The sequence below is a fragment of the Oncorhynchus masou genome, unplaced genomic scaffold, assembly GCF_036934945.1.
Source record: "Oncorhynchus masou masou isolate Uvic2021 unplaced genomic scaffold, UVic_Omas_1.1 unplaced_scaffold_1189, whole genome shotgun sequence".
Lineage (NCBI taxonomy): Eukaryota > Metazoa > Chordata > Actinopteri > Salmoniformes > Salmonidae > Oncorhynchus > Oncorhynchus masou.
Window position 1 is genome coordinate 3,391 of NW_027001663.1, and position 20,232 is coordinate 23,622.

Genomic DNA, 20,232 nt, shown 5'->3' on the forward strand with positions numbered 1-20,232 from the left:
TAAAAAAACTAGTTCATTGCATCCGCCGTGGAGCCCAGTTTCATAATATTACCATATCCCAGCTTCTATATATTTTTGAAATAGGCAAAAAAAAACAGGCCTTATTTTAGAGCATTTTTCACCCTGCCAGCTCCTATTAGTTCTATTGAGCACAGTGGCACCAACTCGCTTTACGAAAGTTCTATTCCCAGCCCATTGTTCTACATCACAATGCCTGCTTCACTATTGTTGGCAATGAGACATGCCCACGTTGTAACGTAAACAACAACAAAAAATTGCTTGTGGAACTCTGAGGTCGTACCATTGTTTCCTACAGTTGAAGTCTAAAGTTTACATACACCTTAGCCAAATACATTTAAACTCACAATTCCTTTTCACAATTCCTGAAATTTAATCTTAGTAAAATTCCCTGTTTTAGGTCATGTAGGATCACCACTTTATTTTAAGAATGTGAAATGTCAGAATAATAGTAGAGAGAATTATTTATTTCAGCTTTATTTCTTTCATCACATTCCCAGTGGGTCAGAAGTTTACATACACTCAATTAGTATTTGGTAGCATTGCCTTTAAATTGTTTAACTTGGGTCAAACATTTCGGGTAGCCTTCCACAAGCTTCACGCAATAAGTTGGGTGAATTTTGACCCATTCCTCCTGACAGCAAGCAATGCAGGTGTAGAAGCACGGTGGCTAGGAAAAACTCCCTAGAAAGGCCAGAACCTAGAGAGGAACCAGGCTATGAGGAGTGGCTAGTCCTCTTCTGGCTGTGCCGGGTGGAGATTATAACAAAACATGGCCACGATGTTCAAATGTTCATAGATGACCAGCAGGGTCAAATAATAATAATCACAGTGGTTGTCGAGGGTGCAACAGGTCAGCATCTCAGGAGTAAATGTCAGTTGGCTTTTCATAGCCGATCATTCGGAGCATCTCTACCGCTCCTGCTGTCTCTAGAGAGTTGAAAACAGCAGGTCTGGGAGAGGGAGCACGTCCAGTGAACAGGTCAGTGTTCCATAGCCACAGGCAGAACAGTTGAAACTGGAGCAGCAGCACAGCCAGGTGGACTGTGGACAGCAAGGAGCGCTCAGTTGCCCGAGATAGAGAAAGAAAGAGAGAAAGAAAGAGAGAATTGGAGAGAGCATACTTAAATTCACACAGGACACCGGATAAGACAGGAGAAATACTCCAGATATAACAGACAAACCATAGCCCCCCGACACATAAACTACTGCAACATAAATACTGGAGACTGACTCAGTAGAGGTCGGGAGACACTGTGGCCCCATCCAACGATACCCCCGGACAGGGCCAAACAGGCAGGATATAACCCTACCCACTTTGCCAAAGCACAGCCCCCACACCACTAGAGGGATATCTTCAACCACCAACTTACCATCCTGAGACAAGGCCGAGTATAGCCCACAAAGATCTCCACCACGGCACAACCTAAGGGGGGGCACCAACCCAGACAGGAAGATCACGTCAGTGACTCAACCCACTCAAGTGACACACCCCTCCAAGGGACGGCATGGAAGAGCACCAGTAAGCAATTTGATATAAAACATCACCACTAAATGTTTTCAAATGCTCACAGATTTCTACAAAATATGCAAAAATGTATATAAAACATGGCTACTACATATGAAATGAGCTCACAAATTGTAAAACGTCCACGTACTGTAATATACATCCACTATACTTTTAGTTTTTATGATGATATTCCCTGGAGGTCGGGGCCCACAGGGCAGGTGCCCTGCGTGCCCATTCGGTAATCTGGCCCTGATCATCAAGTTAAACAGGTATTGTTGTTACACATCCTCACACTGTCTTGGAGGATAAAACTGAGACTGGAGCCAGCTTCCATTTTACCTAATTTTATTGTCCAAAGAATGTTCTCATAGTCCAGAAGTATTGGATGAAAATCCACAATGTTGGTGCCATACAGGAGCACTGACCAATCTGCCTCCAAAAGAGGACTGCTGGTTTTGAGGATGGTGTGGAGGTCAGTGGTTGATGATCTGAGCACCCCCTGAGATGGTGACTATGGTTTCAGTAGACCACTATTGAGCTGGTAGATCAGATAGGAGCTTCGGGGAAAGGTAATTTAGTGCTTTGAATGTGGTTCATATTGCCTTATAGTGGATTCAGGACTTGGACAAGGAGTCAATGCAGTTTAAATATGCATTTACATCGGGGTTTGAAGGAGGGTGTCAAATATCTTAGAATGAACGAAAATATTGGAGTTTGGGGACTGGAGGGGATAATAGTCAAGTTGGGAAATGTGCAAATATTTAGATACAAATTTATCGTAAAATTGGGGATTATTCAGATATTCCTGTTGAAAAAGAGAAAAGAGAGAAAGATAAAATCTTACAGTATATTAAATGTATCCCATTGGGCCAAAACTGGTTGTATAGACGTTATTTGCACCTCATTTCAACAACAACAAAAATCTATTTGATGAATGGGGCGGCAGGGTAGCCTAGTTGTTATTAACTGACTTGCCTAGTTAAATAAAGGTAAAAAAAACATGGAAAACACACTTGGCTTTTTTTTCATCCAACTTTTAACAAACATTTTTGGTTGATTTCACATTTTGGTTGAGTTCCCAAATTTAAATCAAAACTAGACATTGATCTGATGTCTGTGCCCAGTGGGATTGGATTTCTGTAATCATATCAGCTCATTTGTCACACTTCTTCTAATCATCCAGAGAGAATGTACCTTTCTTTGAGGTTAACCTTTGAGATGACCTCCCTCAAGGATTCTCTCTCTTTCCTCGGAGCGAATTTGTCCCACATTTTAGGAAAGTCACCATTGGTGGCCATGTTGCTCAAGATATTGCGACCATGATGACTGTGGACAAAGACATTAATATCATCTTAAACATGCAACATATCAAATAATTTCTGCTGTCTGTGATTAAAAACAGTACTCAATTGATGGCAACCTGAGAAGAAATAAGACATACATTAGGTAGAATTTGCAAGAGGGTCGGTTTGAGCAATGTACCGCATTACCTGATCTTCAAATCATCTCAACAATCGAACAATTGGGTATTAACCGTACGTTATTATGAAAATCTTAGCGAATCTGCACAGCGCTTGGCTCAGGCCGACCATTGTGATCAAGTAGGGTTGTCTTCATTAGGCACCAAACAGAAGGAAGGAAACTGAACCAGGTACTGACTATTTGGACTCATTTACATTTGTAATTTTTACCGCAATTTCGTGGTATCCAATAGGTAGTTACAATCTTGTCCCATCGCTGCAACTCCCGTAAAGACTCTGGAGAGGCGACGGTCGAGAGCCGTGCGGCTCCGAAACACAACCCAGCCAGGCCGCACTGCTTCTTGACACAATGCCCGCTTAACCTGGAAGCCAGCAGCACCAATGTGTCGGAGGAAACACCATACACTTGGTGACCGTGTCAGCGTGCATTGCACCCCGCCCACCACAGGAGGTCGCTAGTTGGCGATAGGAGAAGAACATCCCGGCTAAGCTTTTGGCTTTTTAACTTTCAAACCCACATGGGTGCCTGGACTTGGATTGTCCTATGCCACGTAGCACTTGTTTGTGTTTATAGTTTTTCCTTTTTGTTTTCAATGACTATTTCCCTCCAAGAGAACCTGTGGTTGTTTCGGAATACCTAAAATCTGCAATTCAATCCATGACACCCTTTAGCATAGATGCTGTAGACAGACGACAATGTGGCTTTTAAAGTCAATTTCAATTTGTATTCGTGGTAAACGCTGCTCAAGACTAAATTACCTTTAAAAGCTGCATTGTCGGCGATCTAGTGCTATAGCGAGCCATGGTTGAATCCCGGCCTTAACTGTTATGTTGAAGCAAGCTACTTTACAGGAGGAACTTCCCACCTGACTTCCTGTGCCGGGTCCACAGACAGTTTACTGACGGCAATCAAGAAACGGTCAGTGAGGTCTTTCTTCCCCGACAGGAGACGAGCCGTCCCCATGACCTCAGTCAGTCTCTCCAGGTGTTGAGCAGTGCAGCTCCTCACCGCAGCGTTACGGTGGCTGAGGAAGGAAAAACAGAGCACATCAGTTACATGTCATAGAGATACATGAGTTAGGAGATTCATGATAATGGATTGTATTGATGAAGTCTCATCGATGGATCAAAATGTTCGGTAAGACTTTATATTAAGGTCCCTTAATATACCATTTATAAACTGTTTGTAAAGAGTTTACTTACCATTTATTAATCATTATTCCTACATTTGTAAATGTCAATAAGAAATCTATAGTTATTTACACATTTATAAACTCTATTTTAAATTATTTGTTCATGACTTATCAGATAATTAATAAGGTGTTTGATCATAATATGTTCACAATTTGTAAATGATTAATAATGTACTACTAATGTACTATAAACTAGTTATAAAGTAATTGTCAAGGCATTTGTTAATGGTTGATTAATGGTTTGACTCACCATTTATAAACGTATTTATAAACGTATTTTGTAAATGTCACAAATGGTGTATTTATTAATGAGTGCATTTATGAATGTGAGTACATGTACTTACGAATACCTCAGTGCCTCACTAATAGCCCCTAATCTAAAGTGTTCACTATATATACACTTTATAAAGGTTTATAAATGACTTGTTACTCCCCAAAGGCTAGCACACATCAGTAGACAATACCTCTCCACCAATGGCTAAAAATAACCTAAATAACACAATGGTAAAATAAGAAGTACACAACACAAGGAAGTATAAGACATAACAAAAAAATGTGATTCCATTAAAATGTGAAGTCTAGTGTTGGGGTGAGTTGCTGCCGGAAGTGTTGTGGAATAACCGAGCATGCTGATGAAAAAGGCAGTTAATTAAAAACTAGCAGTATTTCAATCTTCTCAATTTTGGGGCTTGGATAATGGGATAATTTGTGGAAGTCTGGATCTACCCCTTAGTGAGTGTAATTGGACCCCTCTCCCTCTTTACCTCAGCCCACCGACCAGCAGGGCATTCATGACACGTGTAGGGGTGCAGCTCTGCACCATGTGACCCAGGGCAAAGTTGGCGCCCTGCCGGATGAAGGTGTTGGCCTCGCTGGCTTTGTGCAGCAGCACGCGTGCCGTCCCCTCCACCTCACTGTCCATGGCCCTCTGGAGGTGAACGTACATGTCACCCAGTGTGGCCATGGCAGCACAGGACACTGCAGAGCGAAGGTTCTTCACCTGTATCATAATAACACGCACAGGACCAGCTATTAATGTTGAGCAGAACAACCCACAAACATCAGAAACATGACACAATAATTTGACTTGTTCTCCAAATGTAGCAGATTTGTGCAGATGAATGAATAGGGCAGTGAATGAATACAGCTACCTCATTTATAATGGCAAGGCAGATATCATGGAGTTTAGGCATCAGTATGTCCATGTGGTTCTGAGCCATCACACGGAGAGAGGTCAAGCCCTCGATCTTCTTCTCCCTGCAATTCAGTGAAAGAAACGTAAGCATTTTACACAACATTTTCCAAAAACATTATAATGATGTTCATCAATTAGGACTCTGGTCTCTTAAATTCAGAAGTTTCTACACTCTGTAGCTCAAATCTACATTTCCAAGGACACTACACTGTGCTTCCTTTAGCCTAGCTCCATTGGTCTTGTCTACAGTGAATGCTCACCAGTCATCAGAGGCAGAGTGGAGCAGCTTGAAGGTCTTAGTCAGGGCCTGCTCTGGGTTGGACAGGGGATGCAATCTGGCCTGGTTCTTTATTTGGCCCTTTGGCTCACTGGCTGCCTTCTTGTCTATGGGTTGACAGCAGACATCTATCTCTCTTAAAACTGTATGTATTTATTTATGTATTTACTCATTTACATATCTGTTTGTAGCTTTTAACACTAGAACATCTACAGTGCCTTGCGAAAGTATTCGGCCCCCTTGAACTTTGCGACCTTTTGCCACATTTCAGGCTTCAAACATAAAGATATAAAACTGTATTTTTTTGTGAAGAATCAACAACAAGTTGGACACAATCATGAAGTGGAACGACATTTATTGGATATTTCAAACTTTTTTAACAAATCAAAAACTGAAAAATTGGGCGTCCAAAATTATTCAGCCCCTTTACTTTCAGTGCAGCAAACTCTCTTCAGAAGTTCAGTGAGGATCTCTGAATGATCCAATGTTGACCTAAATGACTAATGATGATAAATATAATCCACCTGTGTGTAATCAAGTCTCCGTATAAATGCACCTGCACTGTGATAGTCTCAGAGGTCTGTTAAAAGCGCAGAAAGCATCATGAAGAACAAGGAACACACCAGGCAGGTCCGAGATACTGTTGTGAAGAAGTTTAAAGCCGGATTTGGATACAAAAAGATTTCCCAAGCTTTAAACTTCCCAAGGAGCACTGTGCAAGCGATAATATTGAAATGGAAGGAGTATCAGACCACTGCAAATCTACCAAGACCTGGCCGTCCCTCTAAACTTTCAGCTCATACAAGGAGAAGACTGCTCAGAGATGCAGCCAAGAGGCCCATGATCACTCTGGATGAACTGCAGAGATCTACAGCTGAGGTGGAAGACTCTGTCCATAGGACAACAATCAGTCGTATATTGCACAAATCTGGCCTTTATGGAAGAGTGGCAAGAAGAAAGCCATTTCTTAAAGATATCCATAAAAAGTGTTGTTTAAAGTTTGCCACAAGCCACCTGGGAGACACACCAGACATGTGGAAGAAGGTGCTCTGGTCAGATGAAACCAAATTTGGAATTTTTGGCAACAATGCAAAACGTTATGTTTGGCGTAAAAGCAACACAGCTCGTCATCCTGAACACACCATACCCACTGTCAAACATGGTGGTGGCAGCATCATGGTTTGGGCCTGCTTTTCTACAGCAGGGACAGGGAAGATGGTTAAAACTGATGGGAAGATTGATGGAGCCAAATACAGGACCATTCTGGAAGAAAACCTGATGGAGTCTGCAAAAGACCTGAGACTGGGACGGAGATTTGTCTTCCAACAAGACAATGATCCAAAACATAAAGCAAAATCTACAATGGAATGGTTCAAAAATAAACATATCCGGGTGTTAGAATGGCCAAGTCAAAGTCCAGACCTGAATCCAATCGAGAATCTGTGGAAAGAACTGAAAACTGCTGTTCACAAATGCTCTCCATCCAACCTCACTGAGCTCGAGTTGTTTTGCAAGGAGGAATGGGAAAAAATTTCAGTCTCTCGATGTGCAAAACTGATAGAGACATACCCCAAGCGACTTACAGCTGTAATCGCAGCAAAAGGTGGCGCTACAAAGTATTAACTTAAGGGGGCTGAATAATTTTGCACGCCCAATTTTTCAGTTTTCGATTTGTTAAAAAAGTTTGAAATATCCAATAAATGTTGTTCCACTTCATGATTGTGTCCCACTTGTTGTTGATTCTTCACAAACAAATACAGTTTTATATCTTTATGTTTGAAGCCTGAAATGTGGAAAAACGTCGCAAAGTTCAAGGGGGCCGAATACTTTCGCAAGGCACTGTAAGTTCATTATGATATCATTTTAAATTAAGCACATATATTTTTGGTGCTCACCCTGCTCAGAAGCAGGGTCCAATTAGCCTTGAGTAAAGGTTATCTCACTGTGAAACAGGCAAATCAAGTGTGGCCCTGGGCTAAAGCCATTTGTGTCCCTTCCCTTCCTACTGTTTTTCTATCAATCTACCTAGCTTCATCTCCCTGTCTTATTTACATTAGTGTGAGTACATGAGAGGGACTGACCTGAGCCGGTGGCAGCCTTTGGCAGGCTAAGGAACCTTATAGGCCGAGGCTGTTTGCTCCTGAGCTTGGTAGGAGGGGGAGCAGGCCTGGGTGGGCTGTCACGCAACTTGACCGGGGTCCCAACATCCAAGTAGTCACGGAGCTCAGCAGGGGTGTTCATATCCACTGAGCTCAGGCTTCCCAGAGAGCTGGTGGCTATTTCCCCCGTGGACATGTCCGAGCCAAAACTTCTCCTGCCCATGGCCTTCACCTCATGTACCCCCTTTGGCGTAGACCAGAAAATAATGCTCCCATCATAGAAATACATATAGAACTAGTATATACATAAACTAATACACAGAGAGATCCTGTATTCTAGGATCTATTCTATCATGCTGTCAAAAAGAGAGTATCCTTTCTAACCTGTACACTGACTCTGTAAATATACCCCCTGTATTTATCCTCGTTATTGTTATGTCATTGTGTTACTTTAATTATTATTATTTTTTACTTTAGTTTATTTGGTAAATATTTTCTTTAACTCTTCTTGAACTGCACTGTTGGTTTCACGGTAAGGTCTACACTTGTTGTGTTCGGCACATGTGACAAATAAAGTTTAATTTGATTTTAAGACATGGAACCACTATCTGATTTGGCAATTTATCAGTCCAAGTATAATTCTGAACTGCAAATTTTCACATTTACAATAAATTTGAAGTCCATCCTACCTTCCAGGCCTCCTCCTTCAGGTGAGCCTCGATGTCCCTCACCTCCTCCATCAGGTCAATGGGTCCGTTGTTGTCAGCACAGCCCTGATCCGACTGGACTTTCAGGGCTTTGACTCCCCGCCTGCCCTTCTTCTTCTTGCCCCTCTTGGAGGGAGCTCCAGTGGGAGGGACGGGAACAGGCCACACGCTACTGCTGCTGAATGATTTATTTACCTGGATGGACTCCAGAGAGTGAGATCCAGGTCGAACTTGGGCTCCGTCCACTCCCACCACGTTCTTCAGTGGGGCCAGAGCTATGTGTTCAAGCCTTCGTAGCAAAGGCCTCGGTGGAGCTTTCGGCCGCGGAATGCACTGAATAGAGGGGACGAAGTGGTGCGCGAAGGTGCTGCCAACCCCGATGAGAGCAGTCCGGACATAATTCTCATGGATAGCACTTATCTTTCTTTGCTTTGCTTCCATGGCCTCTCTCTCAGCTCTCTGCATCTGCAGAAGTCTGGCATCACTGATGAAGCCACGATGGCCCTCTGGGATTGGGTAGCTCTCCTGATAGCCCTGGATCACAAATGGTACAGTATGAAATGAATAGCAGAAGTGAAGTAGGCAAAATAGTTTCTACAGTGTGTCATAAAAAAAATTTAAGCTAAAGATTTTATGGATGTAGGCCTACTGTATGTCTATGAAACCACAAAATAAACCGTTTGAAAAACTGATGAGCCTTACAAAACTTGAAAACTTGTCCTGTTCATCTTGTTGGTTTAAAGCCATGTTTTGCTTCCTCAGGTTTTCGATGACGCTCTTCATCTGTGAGTTCTCCTTCTGGAGTTTGTCAAACTCACTTGATTTTCTCCCTCGATAAGCCATTGATGATAAATATTAACACTCTCAAAATAAGAACTTAACCTATCTCTGTGAGCGATCTATCATGAAATGAGTGGAAATTAAATGTTGCTTGTCAGATGGAACCAGCAATGATATCATGGCAAGGCTTCCGTTACATTGTGATGTCATAATGGGGTCTGTTGACAGTGCTGAGCACATAAGCACATGGTGAACATTAATGAAAGATTTTTGATTCCCATATAAAATCATGAATGTGGTGAATTTGAAAATACTATATATATATATATAGATATATATAGATATATATAGATATAGATAGATAGATATAAACTCAGCAAAAAAATAAACGTCCCTTTTTTAGGACCCTGTCTTTCAAAGACAATTCGTAAAAATCCAAGTAACTTCACAGATTGTAAAGAAAAGCTGTTTCCCATGTTTCCCACGCACAATCCCTACATCAGTGCTCAGACTTTCCGCAATAAGCTGAGAGGCTGAAGTGAGGGCTTGTAGGCCTGTTGTAAGGCAGGTCATCATTAGACATCACCGGCAACAGCATCACCTATGGGCACAAACCCACCGTCGCTGGACCAGACAGGACTGCCAAGAAGTGCTCTTCACTGACGAGTCGCGGTTTTGCCTCACCGGGGGTGATGGTCGGATTTACGTTTATCGTTGAAGGAATGTTACACCGAGGCCTGTACTCTGGAGCGAGATCGATTTGGATGTGGAGGTTCCGTCATGGTCTGGCGCAGTGTGTCACAGCATCATCGGACTAAGCTTGTTGTCATTGCAGGCAGTCTCGACGCTGTGTATTACAGGGAAGACATCCTCCTCCCTCATGTGGTACACTTCCTGCAGGCTGATCCTGACATGACCCTCCAGCATGACAATGCCACCAGCCATACTGCTCGTTCTGTGCATGATTTCCTGCAAGACAGGAATATCAGTGTTCTGCCATGGTCAGCGAAGAGCCCGGATCTCAATCCCATTGAGCACATCTAGGACCTGTTGGGTCGGAGGGTGAGAGCTAGGGTCATTCCCCCCAGAAATGTCTGGGAACTTGCAGGTACCTCGGTGGAAGAGTGGGGTAACATGGTACAGAACTGGCAAATCTGGTGCAGTCCATGAGGAGGAGATGCACTGCAGTACTTAATGCAGTTGATGGCCACACCAGATACTGACTGTTAATTTTGATTTTGACTTCCAGTTTGCTGAGTAGAGTGTTGGAGGCAATTTTGTAGATGACATCGCCAAAGTCGAGGATCGGTAGGATAGTCAGTTTTACTAGGGTAAGTTTGGCGGCGTGAGTGAAGGAGGCTTTGTTGCGGAATAGAAAGCCGACTCTTGATTTGATTTTCGATTGGAGATGTTTGATATGAGTCTGGAAGGAGAGTCTACAGTCTAGCCAGACACCTAGGTACTTATAGGTGTCCACATATTCAAGGTCGGAACCATCCAGGGTGGTGATGCTCGTCGGGCATGCGGGTGCAGGCAGCGATCGGTTGAAAAGCATGCATTTGGTTTTACTAGCGTTTAAGAGCAGTTGGAGGCCACGAGAGGAGTGTTGTATGGCATTGAAGCTCGTTTGGAGGTTAGATAGCACAGTGTCCAAGGACGGGCCGGAAGTATATAGAATGGTGTCGTCTGCGTAGAGGTGGATCAGGGAATCGCCCGCAGCAAGAGCAACATCATTGATATATACAGATAAAAGAGTCGGCCCGAGAATTGAACCCTGTGGCACCCCCATAGAGACTGCCAGAGAGACTGCCAGCATGCCCTCCGATTTGACACACTGAACTCTGTCTGCAAAGTAATTGGTGAACCAGCAAGGCAGTCATCCGAAAAACCGAGGCTACTGAGTCTGCCGATAAGAATATGGTGATTGACAGAGTCGAAAGCCTTGGCAAGGTCGATGAAGACGACTGCACAGTACTGTCTTTTATCGATGGCGGTTATGATATCGTTTAGTACCTTGAGTGTGGCTGAGGTGCACCCGTGACCGGCTCGGAAACCAGATTGCACAGCGGAGAAGGTACGGTGGGATTCGAGATGGTCAGTGACCTGTTTGTTGACTTGGCTTTTGAAGATACAGTTGAAGTCTGATGTTTACATACACCTTAACCAAATACATTTAAACTCAAATACATTTAAACTCAGTTTTTACAATTCCTGACATTTAATCCTAGTAAAAAAAATCCCTGTTTTAGGTCAGTTAGAATCATCACTTTATTTTAAGAATGTGAAATGTCACAATAATAGTAGAGAGAATGATTTATTTCAGCTTTTATTTCTTTCATCACATTCCCATTGGGTCAGAAGTTTACATACACTCAATTAGTATTTGGTAGCATTGCCTTTAAATTGTTTAACTTGGGTCAAATATTTCCGGTGGACTTCCACAAGCTTCCCACAATACGTTGACTGAATTTTGGCCCATTCCTCCTGACAGAGCTGGTGTAACTGAGTCAGGTTTGTAGGCCTCCTTGCTCGCACACGCCTTTTCAGTTCTGCCCACAAATGTTCTATAGGATTGAGATCAGGGCTTTGTGATGGCCACTCCAATACCTTGACTTTGTTGTCCTTAAAACCTCTTGGAACTCCCCATCCCGGATCTGGGATCGTGACTAAAGCCTCAGGCTCATTAGCATAACGCAACGTTAACGATTTCTGAAAATCGCAAATAAAATGAAAATAATGCGTCTGCTCTCAAGCTTAGCCTTTTCTTAACAACACTGTCATCTCAGATTTTCAAAATATGCTTTTGAACCATAGAAATTGACTAATTTGTGTAAGAGTATGCAAAGCTAGCATAGCATTTTGAGTAGCATTTAGCACGCAACATTTTCACAAAAACCAGATAACCAAATAAATAAAATCATTTACCTTTGAAGAGCTTCTGATGTTTTCAATGAGGAGACTCTCAGTTACATACCAAATGCGCAGTTTTTCCTGAAAGCGTCTGTGTGTAGGAGAAATCGTTCCGTTTTCTACATTGCATCTGGCTACCGAAACGAACCGAAAATTCAGTCACCTACAACGTAAAACTTTTTCCGAATTAACTACATAGTATCGACCGAAACATGGCAAACGTTGTTTGGAATCAATCCTCAAGGTGTTTTTTCACATATCTCTTCATTGATATATCGTTCGTGGAAGCTTGCTTTCCTCTCTGAATCCCATGGAAAAATACTGGCAGCTGACTTTTGCGCACCAATTTCGGCGCAGGACACCGGGCGGACACCTGGTAAATGTGGTCTCTTATGGTCAATCTTCCAATGATCTGCCTACAAATACGTCACAATGCTGCAGACACCTTGGGGAAACGACAGAAAGGGTTGACTCACTCCTCTCGCGTTCACAGCCATATAAGGAGACAATGGAAAACAGAGCTTCAAAAATCCTGCTCTTTTCCTGGATGCCGTCTCATCTTGGTTTTGCCTGAAGCTCACGTTCTAGGGCACGCACAGAAAATATCTTGGTAGTTCTGGACACGTCAGAGTGTTTTCTTTCGAAAGCTATCAATTATATGCATAGTCGAGCATCTTTTTGTGACAAAATATCTTGTTTAAAACGGGAACGTTTTTTCATCCAAAAATGAAATAGCGCCCCCAGAGCATCAACAGGTTAAGTCATTTTGCCACAACTTTGGAAGTATACTTGGGGTTATTGTCCATTTGGAATACCCACTTGCGACCAAGCCATAACTTCCTGACTGATGTCTTGAGATGTTGCTTCAATATATCCACATAATTTTTGTGGATATCACATCAAATAAAACTATAATCTTATCGAAGTCCTTTACAATTTTAGGGGGTAAGTCAAGTGATAACGAGACATAAACCGACCTGGATAACCCTTCAGCTTTGGATAATAATTTCCCGACCGTATAACGAAATATCTCTCATCAACAAGAGGTTCAATTTGTTCTTTGTTTTCTCAATGGAGTTAAAGTTCAATTCACTCCTTTGTTTTTCATCCTTGCATATACCAATTTCAAGATAAGTAATACCATATACAGTGGGGCAAAAAAGTATTTAGTCAGCCACCAATTGTGCAAGTTCTCCCACTTAAAAAGATGAGAGAGGCCTGTAAATTTCATCATAGGTACACTTCAACTCTGACAGACAAAATGAGAAAAAAATCCGGAAAATCACATTGTAGGATTTTTAATGAATGTATTTGCAAATTATGGTGGAAAATAAGTATTTGGTTAATAACAGAAGTTTATCTCAATACTTTGTTGTATACCCTTTGTTTGCAATGACAGAGGTCAAACGTTTTCTGTAAGTCTTCACAAGGTTTGCACACACTGTAGCTGGTATTTTGGCCCATTCCTCCATGCAGATATCCTCTAGAGCAGTGATGTTTTGGGGCTGTTGCTGGGCAACACGGACTTTCAACTCCCTCCAAAGATTTTTTATGGGGTTGAGATCTGGAGACTGGCTAGGCCACTCCAGGACCTTGAAATGCTTCTTACGAAGCCACTCCTTCATTGCCCGGGCGGTGTGTTTGGGATCATTGTCATGCTGAAAGACCCAGCCACGTTTCATCTTCAATGCCCTTTCTGATGGAAGGATGTTTTCACTCAAAATGTCACGATACATGGCCCCATTCATTCTTTCCTTTACACGGATCAGTCGCCCTGGTCCCTTTGCAGAAAAACAGCCCCAAAGCATGATGTTTCCACCCCCATGCTTCACAGTAGGTATGGTGTTCTTTGGATGCAACTCAGCATTCTTTGTCCTCCAAACACGACGAGTTGAGTTTTTACCAAAAGTTCTATTTCGGTTTCATCTGACCATATGCCATTCTCCCAATCTTCTTCTGGATCATCCAAATGCTCTCTAGCAAACTTCAGACGGGCCTGGACATGTACTGGCTTAAGCAGGGGGACACGTCTGGCTCTGCAGGATTTGAGTCCCTGGCGGCGTAGTGTGTTACTGATGTTAGGCTTTGTTACTTTGGTCTACAATTTGGTTTCTTACCCCAGCTGTAGGTCCATTGTGTGTGTCATCGTTTTAAGTCTCAACATCAACCAGCTCTGGTGGCATTGGGGACTTGGGATGCTTGCTCTCAAAGTGCTGTTTGAATGTCTTCAGGTCAGGCATCTGCGTCTGTAAGGGTCAGGTAAGGAATTGAGGATATTAACAATCATTGGCTGAGACTGAATTTTCGGGTGACAAACAAACAAAGTAATAAGTCTTTGGTAATACTTTGTGAGTAGGCAACAAATACAATCATCTTAAATTGACATGTTGAATTTCTTTGCCATAGTAAATTGTATATTGCGCAAATTTCCCTAATGCGGACAGTGTGTGTTACTAATTTATACAAGCTTGCATTTTCACCCTATAAATCTTTACACAAAATGTTAACCTCAAACAAAAGCATGGGATTTGTTCTCTGTAATAGCTATTTTAAATTGGAAAACGTAGTTTGATTACCAAGATTCTAATCTTTTGAAGGGTGTAAGACACTTGCATTTTCAAGAATGTTTAATGTTACGAAGTTGTATTTTTAGTTGTCACTCTGAAATTTCCCCTGATGTTGGTCCCTGTACGGCAGGGGTGTCAAAGTCAAATGGACGGAGGGCCAAATAAAAAATTTAGCTACAAGCCGAGGGCCGGACTGTTCGAATGTTCATTGAAAAATTTTTAAATGACGCATATAGTCTAGTGAACCTAATTGAACCTACTGAAAACCTAACAAATATATTCCAATATGATCAGATAAATAAAGCAATATTTTCTTATGGCTCTGTCAGTAATCTTTAATTTTCAACAGACACAAAAGACAAATTTCCTTTATATAAAAATCCCCATAACATGAACATTAAATGAAAGAAACCGGTATTCAAGGCACCATCAGTAGCCTATATTTTCTATTTTAGCAAAAGTGGGCTAAATTTACTTCAAAGAAAAAAACAATAATAGCAATTTTCTATCATCCACTCAACTGAAATATTTTTAAAATATAATTGGATTGAAATACAATAAAATAAAGTGCAAAAATCTATTAATCAAAAACAACACTTTGTTTAAGGAGAAGTAACATGCAGTGAAAACAAATATTAAACTTTAACTTTTAAACTTGAACTGAGTAAAAACTCTAAATATGTGATTGCACAGTAATGTTCACTTGTTTGAGGTTGAGGGTGATACTTGGTGGTGTCCCATCTTTTCCACAAGTTCATCAATGTTCGGGGTAAGGCTCTGAGCTGAGGAAATCCTCAGAATTGAGTGGAGGTGTTCAGCAGTAAGTCGACTTCTGTGTGATGTTTTGTTCAGGTTCATCAAAGAAAAAGTTGTTCACACAGGTATGTGCTGCCAAACATAGACAACGTTTGAGCAGCCTGGATGCGCAGCTGGGGCATTGTGTCGGGGAGGAAACGGGCGAACTCCGCAGCACCCACTGCCGCCCCCTCCGTAAATGGCCGGGCTGATTTAGCGATCTCTTCTGCCAAAATAAAACTGGCCTTGACAGCAGCCTGGCCTTGTGATTTGGCTTTTTTGAACAGAGCCTGTCGAGATTTGAGGCCTCGTTTTAATTCCTCTGCCTTTTGTAGCCTTTGTTCCATGTCCATATTCTTGTTTTTGTCCGCGTGTTTCGTTTCATAATGTCGTCTCAGATTATACTCTTTCAGTACCGCCACACTTTCTCCACACAGAAGACACACAGGTTTTCCAGCTACCTCCGTGAACATATACTCCGACTCCCACCTTGTTTGAAACCCCGGTTCTCAGTGTCCACCTTCCGTTTTGCCATTTTTGATGGGTATCTGAAAGTTAATTTTACTGTGATGCTGACGACTGCTGTGCCAATAAATATTGAAATGAAGCAGCCTACTGCTCGGTGCGTCACCGTTGCATTGTGGGAAATGTAGTATTGGTGCGTGTAAAAGATCTGCGGGCTGCCGGCTTGCTGCGGTCTGCGGGCCGGTTCTAATAATAAATCAAGATCATCCCAGGGGCCGTAAAAAACCTTCTCGCGGGCCGGATGTGGCCCGCGGGCCTTGACTCTGACATATGTGCTGTACGGGGATCGCAGCCATAAGGGAACATGAACCTTTCTACTCTCCAATCAAATTCTACGAGATGGGTTTTTTGAACGCAGTACTGTATTTTCATTGAAATGGCAGATTTTTATGATTTCACACAAAAATGTATGTAATGGAGGAGTAAAGGAGGAGCCTCCTTTCTCAGAAAGGAGTCTATTGATGTAAGATATTTTGCCTTTAATGGATTGTGCTGTGACAAGAAGGGTTTCAACTTCATTCAACTGAGTTCAAAACCTCCTCTTGGAGGTAAATGAGGAAATGACATGTTTAATTTGAAGATATTTAAAAAAATTGGATCTTGGCACATCGAATTCACTGCAGAGCTCTTGAAAGGATTTCAGTGTAGTGGTTTTCTGATGAAAGAGGTCTGAAAAGGTCCTGATTCCTAGAGTATGCCAAAGATTAAAGTTGGCATCCCTCAGGGCTTTTGGCAAGTCTGGGTTGCCTACTATAGGCGAGTGAGAACATATTTGGGAGGAAATGCCCAGGTATTTCTTCCAGTCCCTCCACGCTAGTAGGGTGCTGTAAATCACAAAGGTTTTGGCTATGTTGCCCACTTCACTAAAGTTATTAATGAATATAATTGAGCTTAAGGGCAATGAACCACAGGATTGGGCTTCTATCTGAATCCACGTTGACTCTTGTCTGTTTGTGATCCATGTTAGCATGTTGCGGATTTGGGCAGACCAGTAGTACAATTGAAGGGAGGGAAGGGCAAGACCACCCTTAGATTCAGGTTTCGATAGAGTGGAAAACTTGATCCTAGGTTTTTTATTGCCCCATATAAATTTGGTGATGCTTTGGTTAGTTGTTTTGAAGAAGGAAACTGGGAGATAGCATGGGAGCATCTGAAATAAGTAGTTCAGTCTAGGGAGGACGTTCATACGGATGACATTAATTCTTCATACTAAGCTAATTGGGAGGGAGATCCAGGTTTGGAGATCGTTCTTGATTCGATCCAGGAGTGGAAGATAATTTTCCTTAAAAAGGCTATTCAGATCTGGTATGAAGATCCCGAGGTATTGAAACCCCTGTGTTTTCCATTGGAAAGGATATAGTGTCTTCATAGAGCTGGTGAGTGTAATATTGAGAGGGCAGACAGTGGATTTGTTCAAATTGATCTTATAACCTGAAAACTTGCCATACTGAGCAATTGTGTCTAAAATGAGAGGGAGGGATTTCTCAGGGTTGGATATGTAGAGCAAGACATCATCCGCGTAAAGCGAAATCTTGTGCTGCAGGCCGCCTGCAGAAACACCCATAATACTTGCTCCTTATCAGCTCTGCCAGAGGCTCCGCCCCCAACAAGTAGAGCAGGGGGGACAGCGAGCACCCTTGTCTTGTGCCCCGTTCCAGAGGGAATCTGTCAGAGTTCAGTCCATTAGTAGTCACCATGGCATTTGGATGAGAGTATAGTGATTTGATCCATTTAATAACATTTGGGCCCTAGATTTGTCTAGGGTTGGGTTGAGGGTACAATTAAAATCTCCGGCCACCACACCAAAGAAGACACAATGCTCATTGAACAGGGTTATCATTTTTGAAATGAAGGCAGGAGTATCTGTGTTAGGGGCGTATATGTTTAATTGGTTGACCATATAGTGACCCAGTTATCAAAATTAATCTCCCCTCCGGATCAGATATGTTTTTGTCAATTATGAATGGAACATTTTTATGGATAAGTATGGCTGTGCCTCTACTGTTTGATTTGAAAGATGAGAAATACACCTGTCCCACCCAAGCTCTGCGGAGTTTGGCATGTTCAGCATCACAGAGGTGTGTCTCTTGTAATAGCGCAATGTCTGCTTTTTCCTTTTTTAGAGCACATAGTATCTTTTTCCGTTTTATTGCATGCCCTAGACCATGGCAGTTCCATGTCAATAGAATAAAGGTACTAGTCATCGTCATCGAACAGTAATCGAACTTTAGTGCAAGTCATCGCTGGGTAAAAGTGGATAGTAGTTACAGCTGCGTTCACATAAAAGGGAAATAAATGGTGTACATAAAATAATAATCTCTGAACACCCCAGCCGAGTTCCCAAACAACTCAAAATCAAATCAAATTTTATTTGTCACATACACATGGTTAGCAGATGTTAGTGCGAGTGTAGCGAAATGCTTGTGCTTCTAGTTCCGACAATGCAGTAATAACCAACAAGTAGTCTAGCTAACAATTCCAAAACTACTACCTTATAGACACAAGTGTAAGGGGATAAAGTATATGTACATAAGATATATGAATGAGTGATGGTACAGAGCGGCATGGGCAAGATACAGTAGATGGTATTGAGTGCAGTATATACATATGAGATGAGTATGTAAACAAAGTGGCATAGTTAAAGTGGCTAGTGATACATGTATTACATAAGGATGCAGTAGATGATATAGAGTACAGTATATACGTATACATATGAGATGAATAATGTAGGGTATGTAAACATTATATTAGGTAGCATTGTTTAAAGTGGCTAGTGATATATTTTACATCATTTCCCATCAATTCCCATTATTAAAGTGGCTGGAGTTGAGTCAGTGTGTTGGCAGCAGCCAATCAATGTTAGTGGTGGCTGTTTAACAGTATGATGGCCTTGAGACAGAAGCTGTTTTTCAGTCTCTCGGTCCCAGCTTTGATGCACCTGTACTGACCTCGCCTTCTGGATGATAGAGGGGTGAACAGGCAGTGGCTCGGGTGGTTGTTGTCCTTGATGATCTTTATGGCCTTCCTGTGACATCGGGTGGTGTAGGTGTCCTGGAGGGCAGGTAGTTTGCCCCCGGTGATGCGTTGTGCAGACCTCACTACCCTCTGGAGAGCCTTACGGTTGTGGGCGGAGCAGTTGCCGTACCAGGCGGTGATACAGCCCGACAGGATGCTCTCGATTGTGCATCTGTAGAAGTTTGTGAGTGCTTTTGGTGACAAGCCGAATTTCTTCAGCCTCCTGAGGTTGAAGAGGCGCTGCTGCGCCTTCTTCACGATGCTGTCTGTGTGGGTGGACCAATTCAGTTTGTCTGTGATGTGTATGCCGAGGAACTTAAAACTTACTACCCTCTCCACTACTGTTCCATCGATGTGGATAGGGGGGTGTTCCCTCTGCTGTTTCCTGAAGTCCACGGGGGTGAACAGGGAGTACAGGAGAGGGCTCAGAACACACCCTTGTGGGGCCCCAGTGTTGAGGATCAGCGGGGTGGATATGTTGTTGCCTACCCTCACCACCTGGGGGCGGCCCGTCAGGAAGTCCAGTACCCAGTTGCACAGGGCGGGGTTGAGACCCAGGGTCTCGAGCTTGATGACGAGCTTGGAGGGCACTATGGTGTTAAATGCCGAGCTGTAGTCGATGAACAGCATTCTCACATAGGTATTCCTCTTGTCCAGATGGGTTAGGGCAGTGTGCAGTGTGGTTGAGATTGCATCGTCTGTGGACCTATTTGGGCGGTAAGCAAATTGGAGTGGGTCTAGGGTGTCAGGTAGGGTGGAGGTGATATGGTCCTTGACTAGTCTCTCAAAGCACTTCATGATGACGGAAGTGAGTGCTACGGGGCGGTAGTCGTATAGCTCAGCTACCTTAGCTTTCTTGGGAACAGGAACAATGGTGGCCCTCTTGAAGCATGTGGGAACAACAGACTGGGATAGGGATTGATTGAATATGTCCGTAAACACACCAGCCAGCTGGTCTGCGCATGCTCTGAGGGCACGGCTGGGGATGCCATCTGGGCCTGCAGCCTTGCAAGGGTTAACACGTTTAAATGTTTTCCTCACGTCGGCTTCAGTGAAGGAGAGTCCGCATGTTTTAGTTGCGGGCAGTGTCAGTGGCACTGTATTGTCCTCAAAGCGGGCAAAAAAGTTATTTAGTCTGCCTGGGAACAAGACATCCTGGT

At 42.8% G+C, this 20,232-nt stretch overlaps 1 protein-coding gene across 5 annotated transcripts; it reads right to left on the reverse strand.

The window, feature by feature from the left end:
* Window positions 1-230: 230 nt before the first annotated feature.
* Window positions 231-7,827, reverse strand: LOC135529590 (TOG array regulator of axonemal microtubules protein 1-like). 5 transcript variants are annotated; one of them, XM_064958247.1, is made up of 6 exons: window positions 7,756-7,827; window positions 5,354-5,459; window positions 4,967-5,202; window positions 3,876-4,034; window positions 2,723-2,854; window positions 231-1,444 (listed from the first exon to the last, which is right to left on the reverse strand). In XM_064958247.1, exons 2-6 carry the CDS (start codon window positions 5,420-5,422, stop codon window positions 949-951), a joined length of 1,092 nt encoding a protein of 363 aa, XP_064814319.1. In that variant the 5' UTR covers window positions 5,423-5,459; window positions 7,756-7,827; the 3' UTR covers window positions 231-948. The 5 variants fall into 5 exon arrangements, 3 of the variants coding, with proteins under 3 accessions (XP_064814319.1, XP_064814322.1, XP_064814321.1); XM_064958250.1 differs by having other exon boundaries at window positions 1,352-2,333; XR_010453733.1 differs by having other exon boundaries at window positions 1,367-1,444; window positions 1,677-2,854.
* Window positions 7,828-20,232: the final 12,405 nt, after the last annotated feature.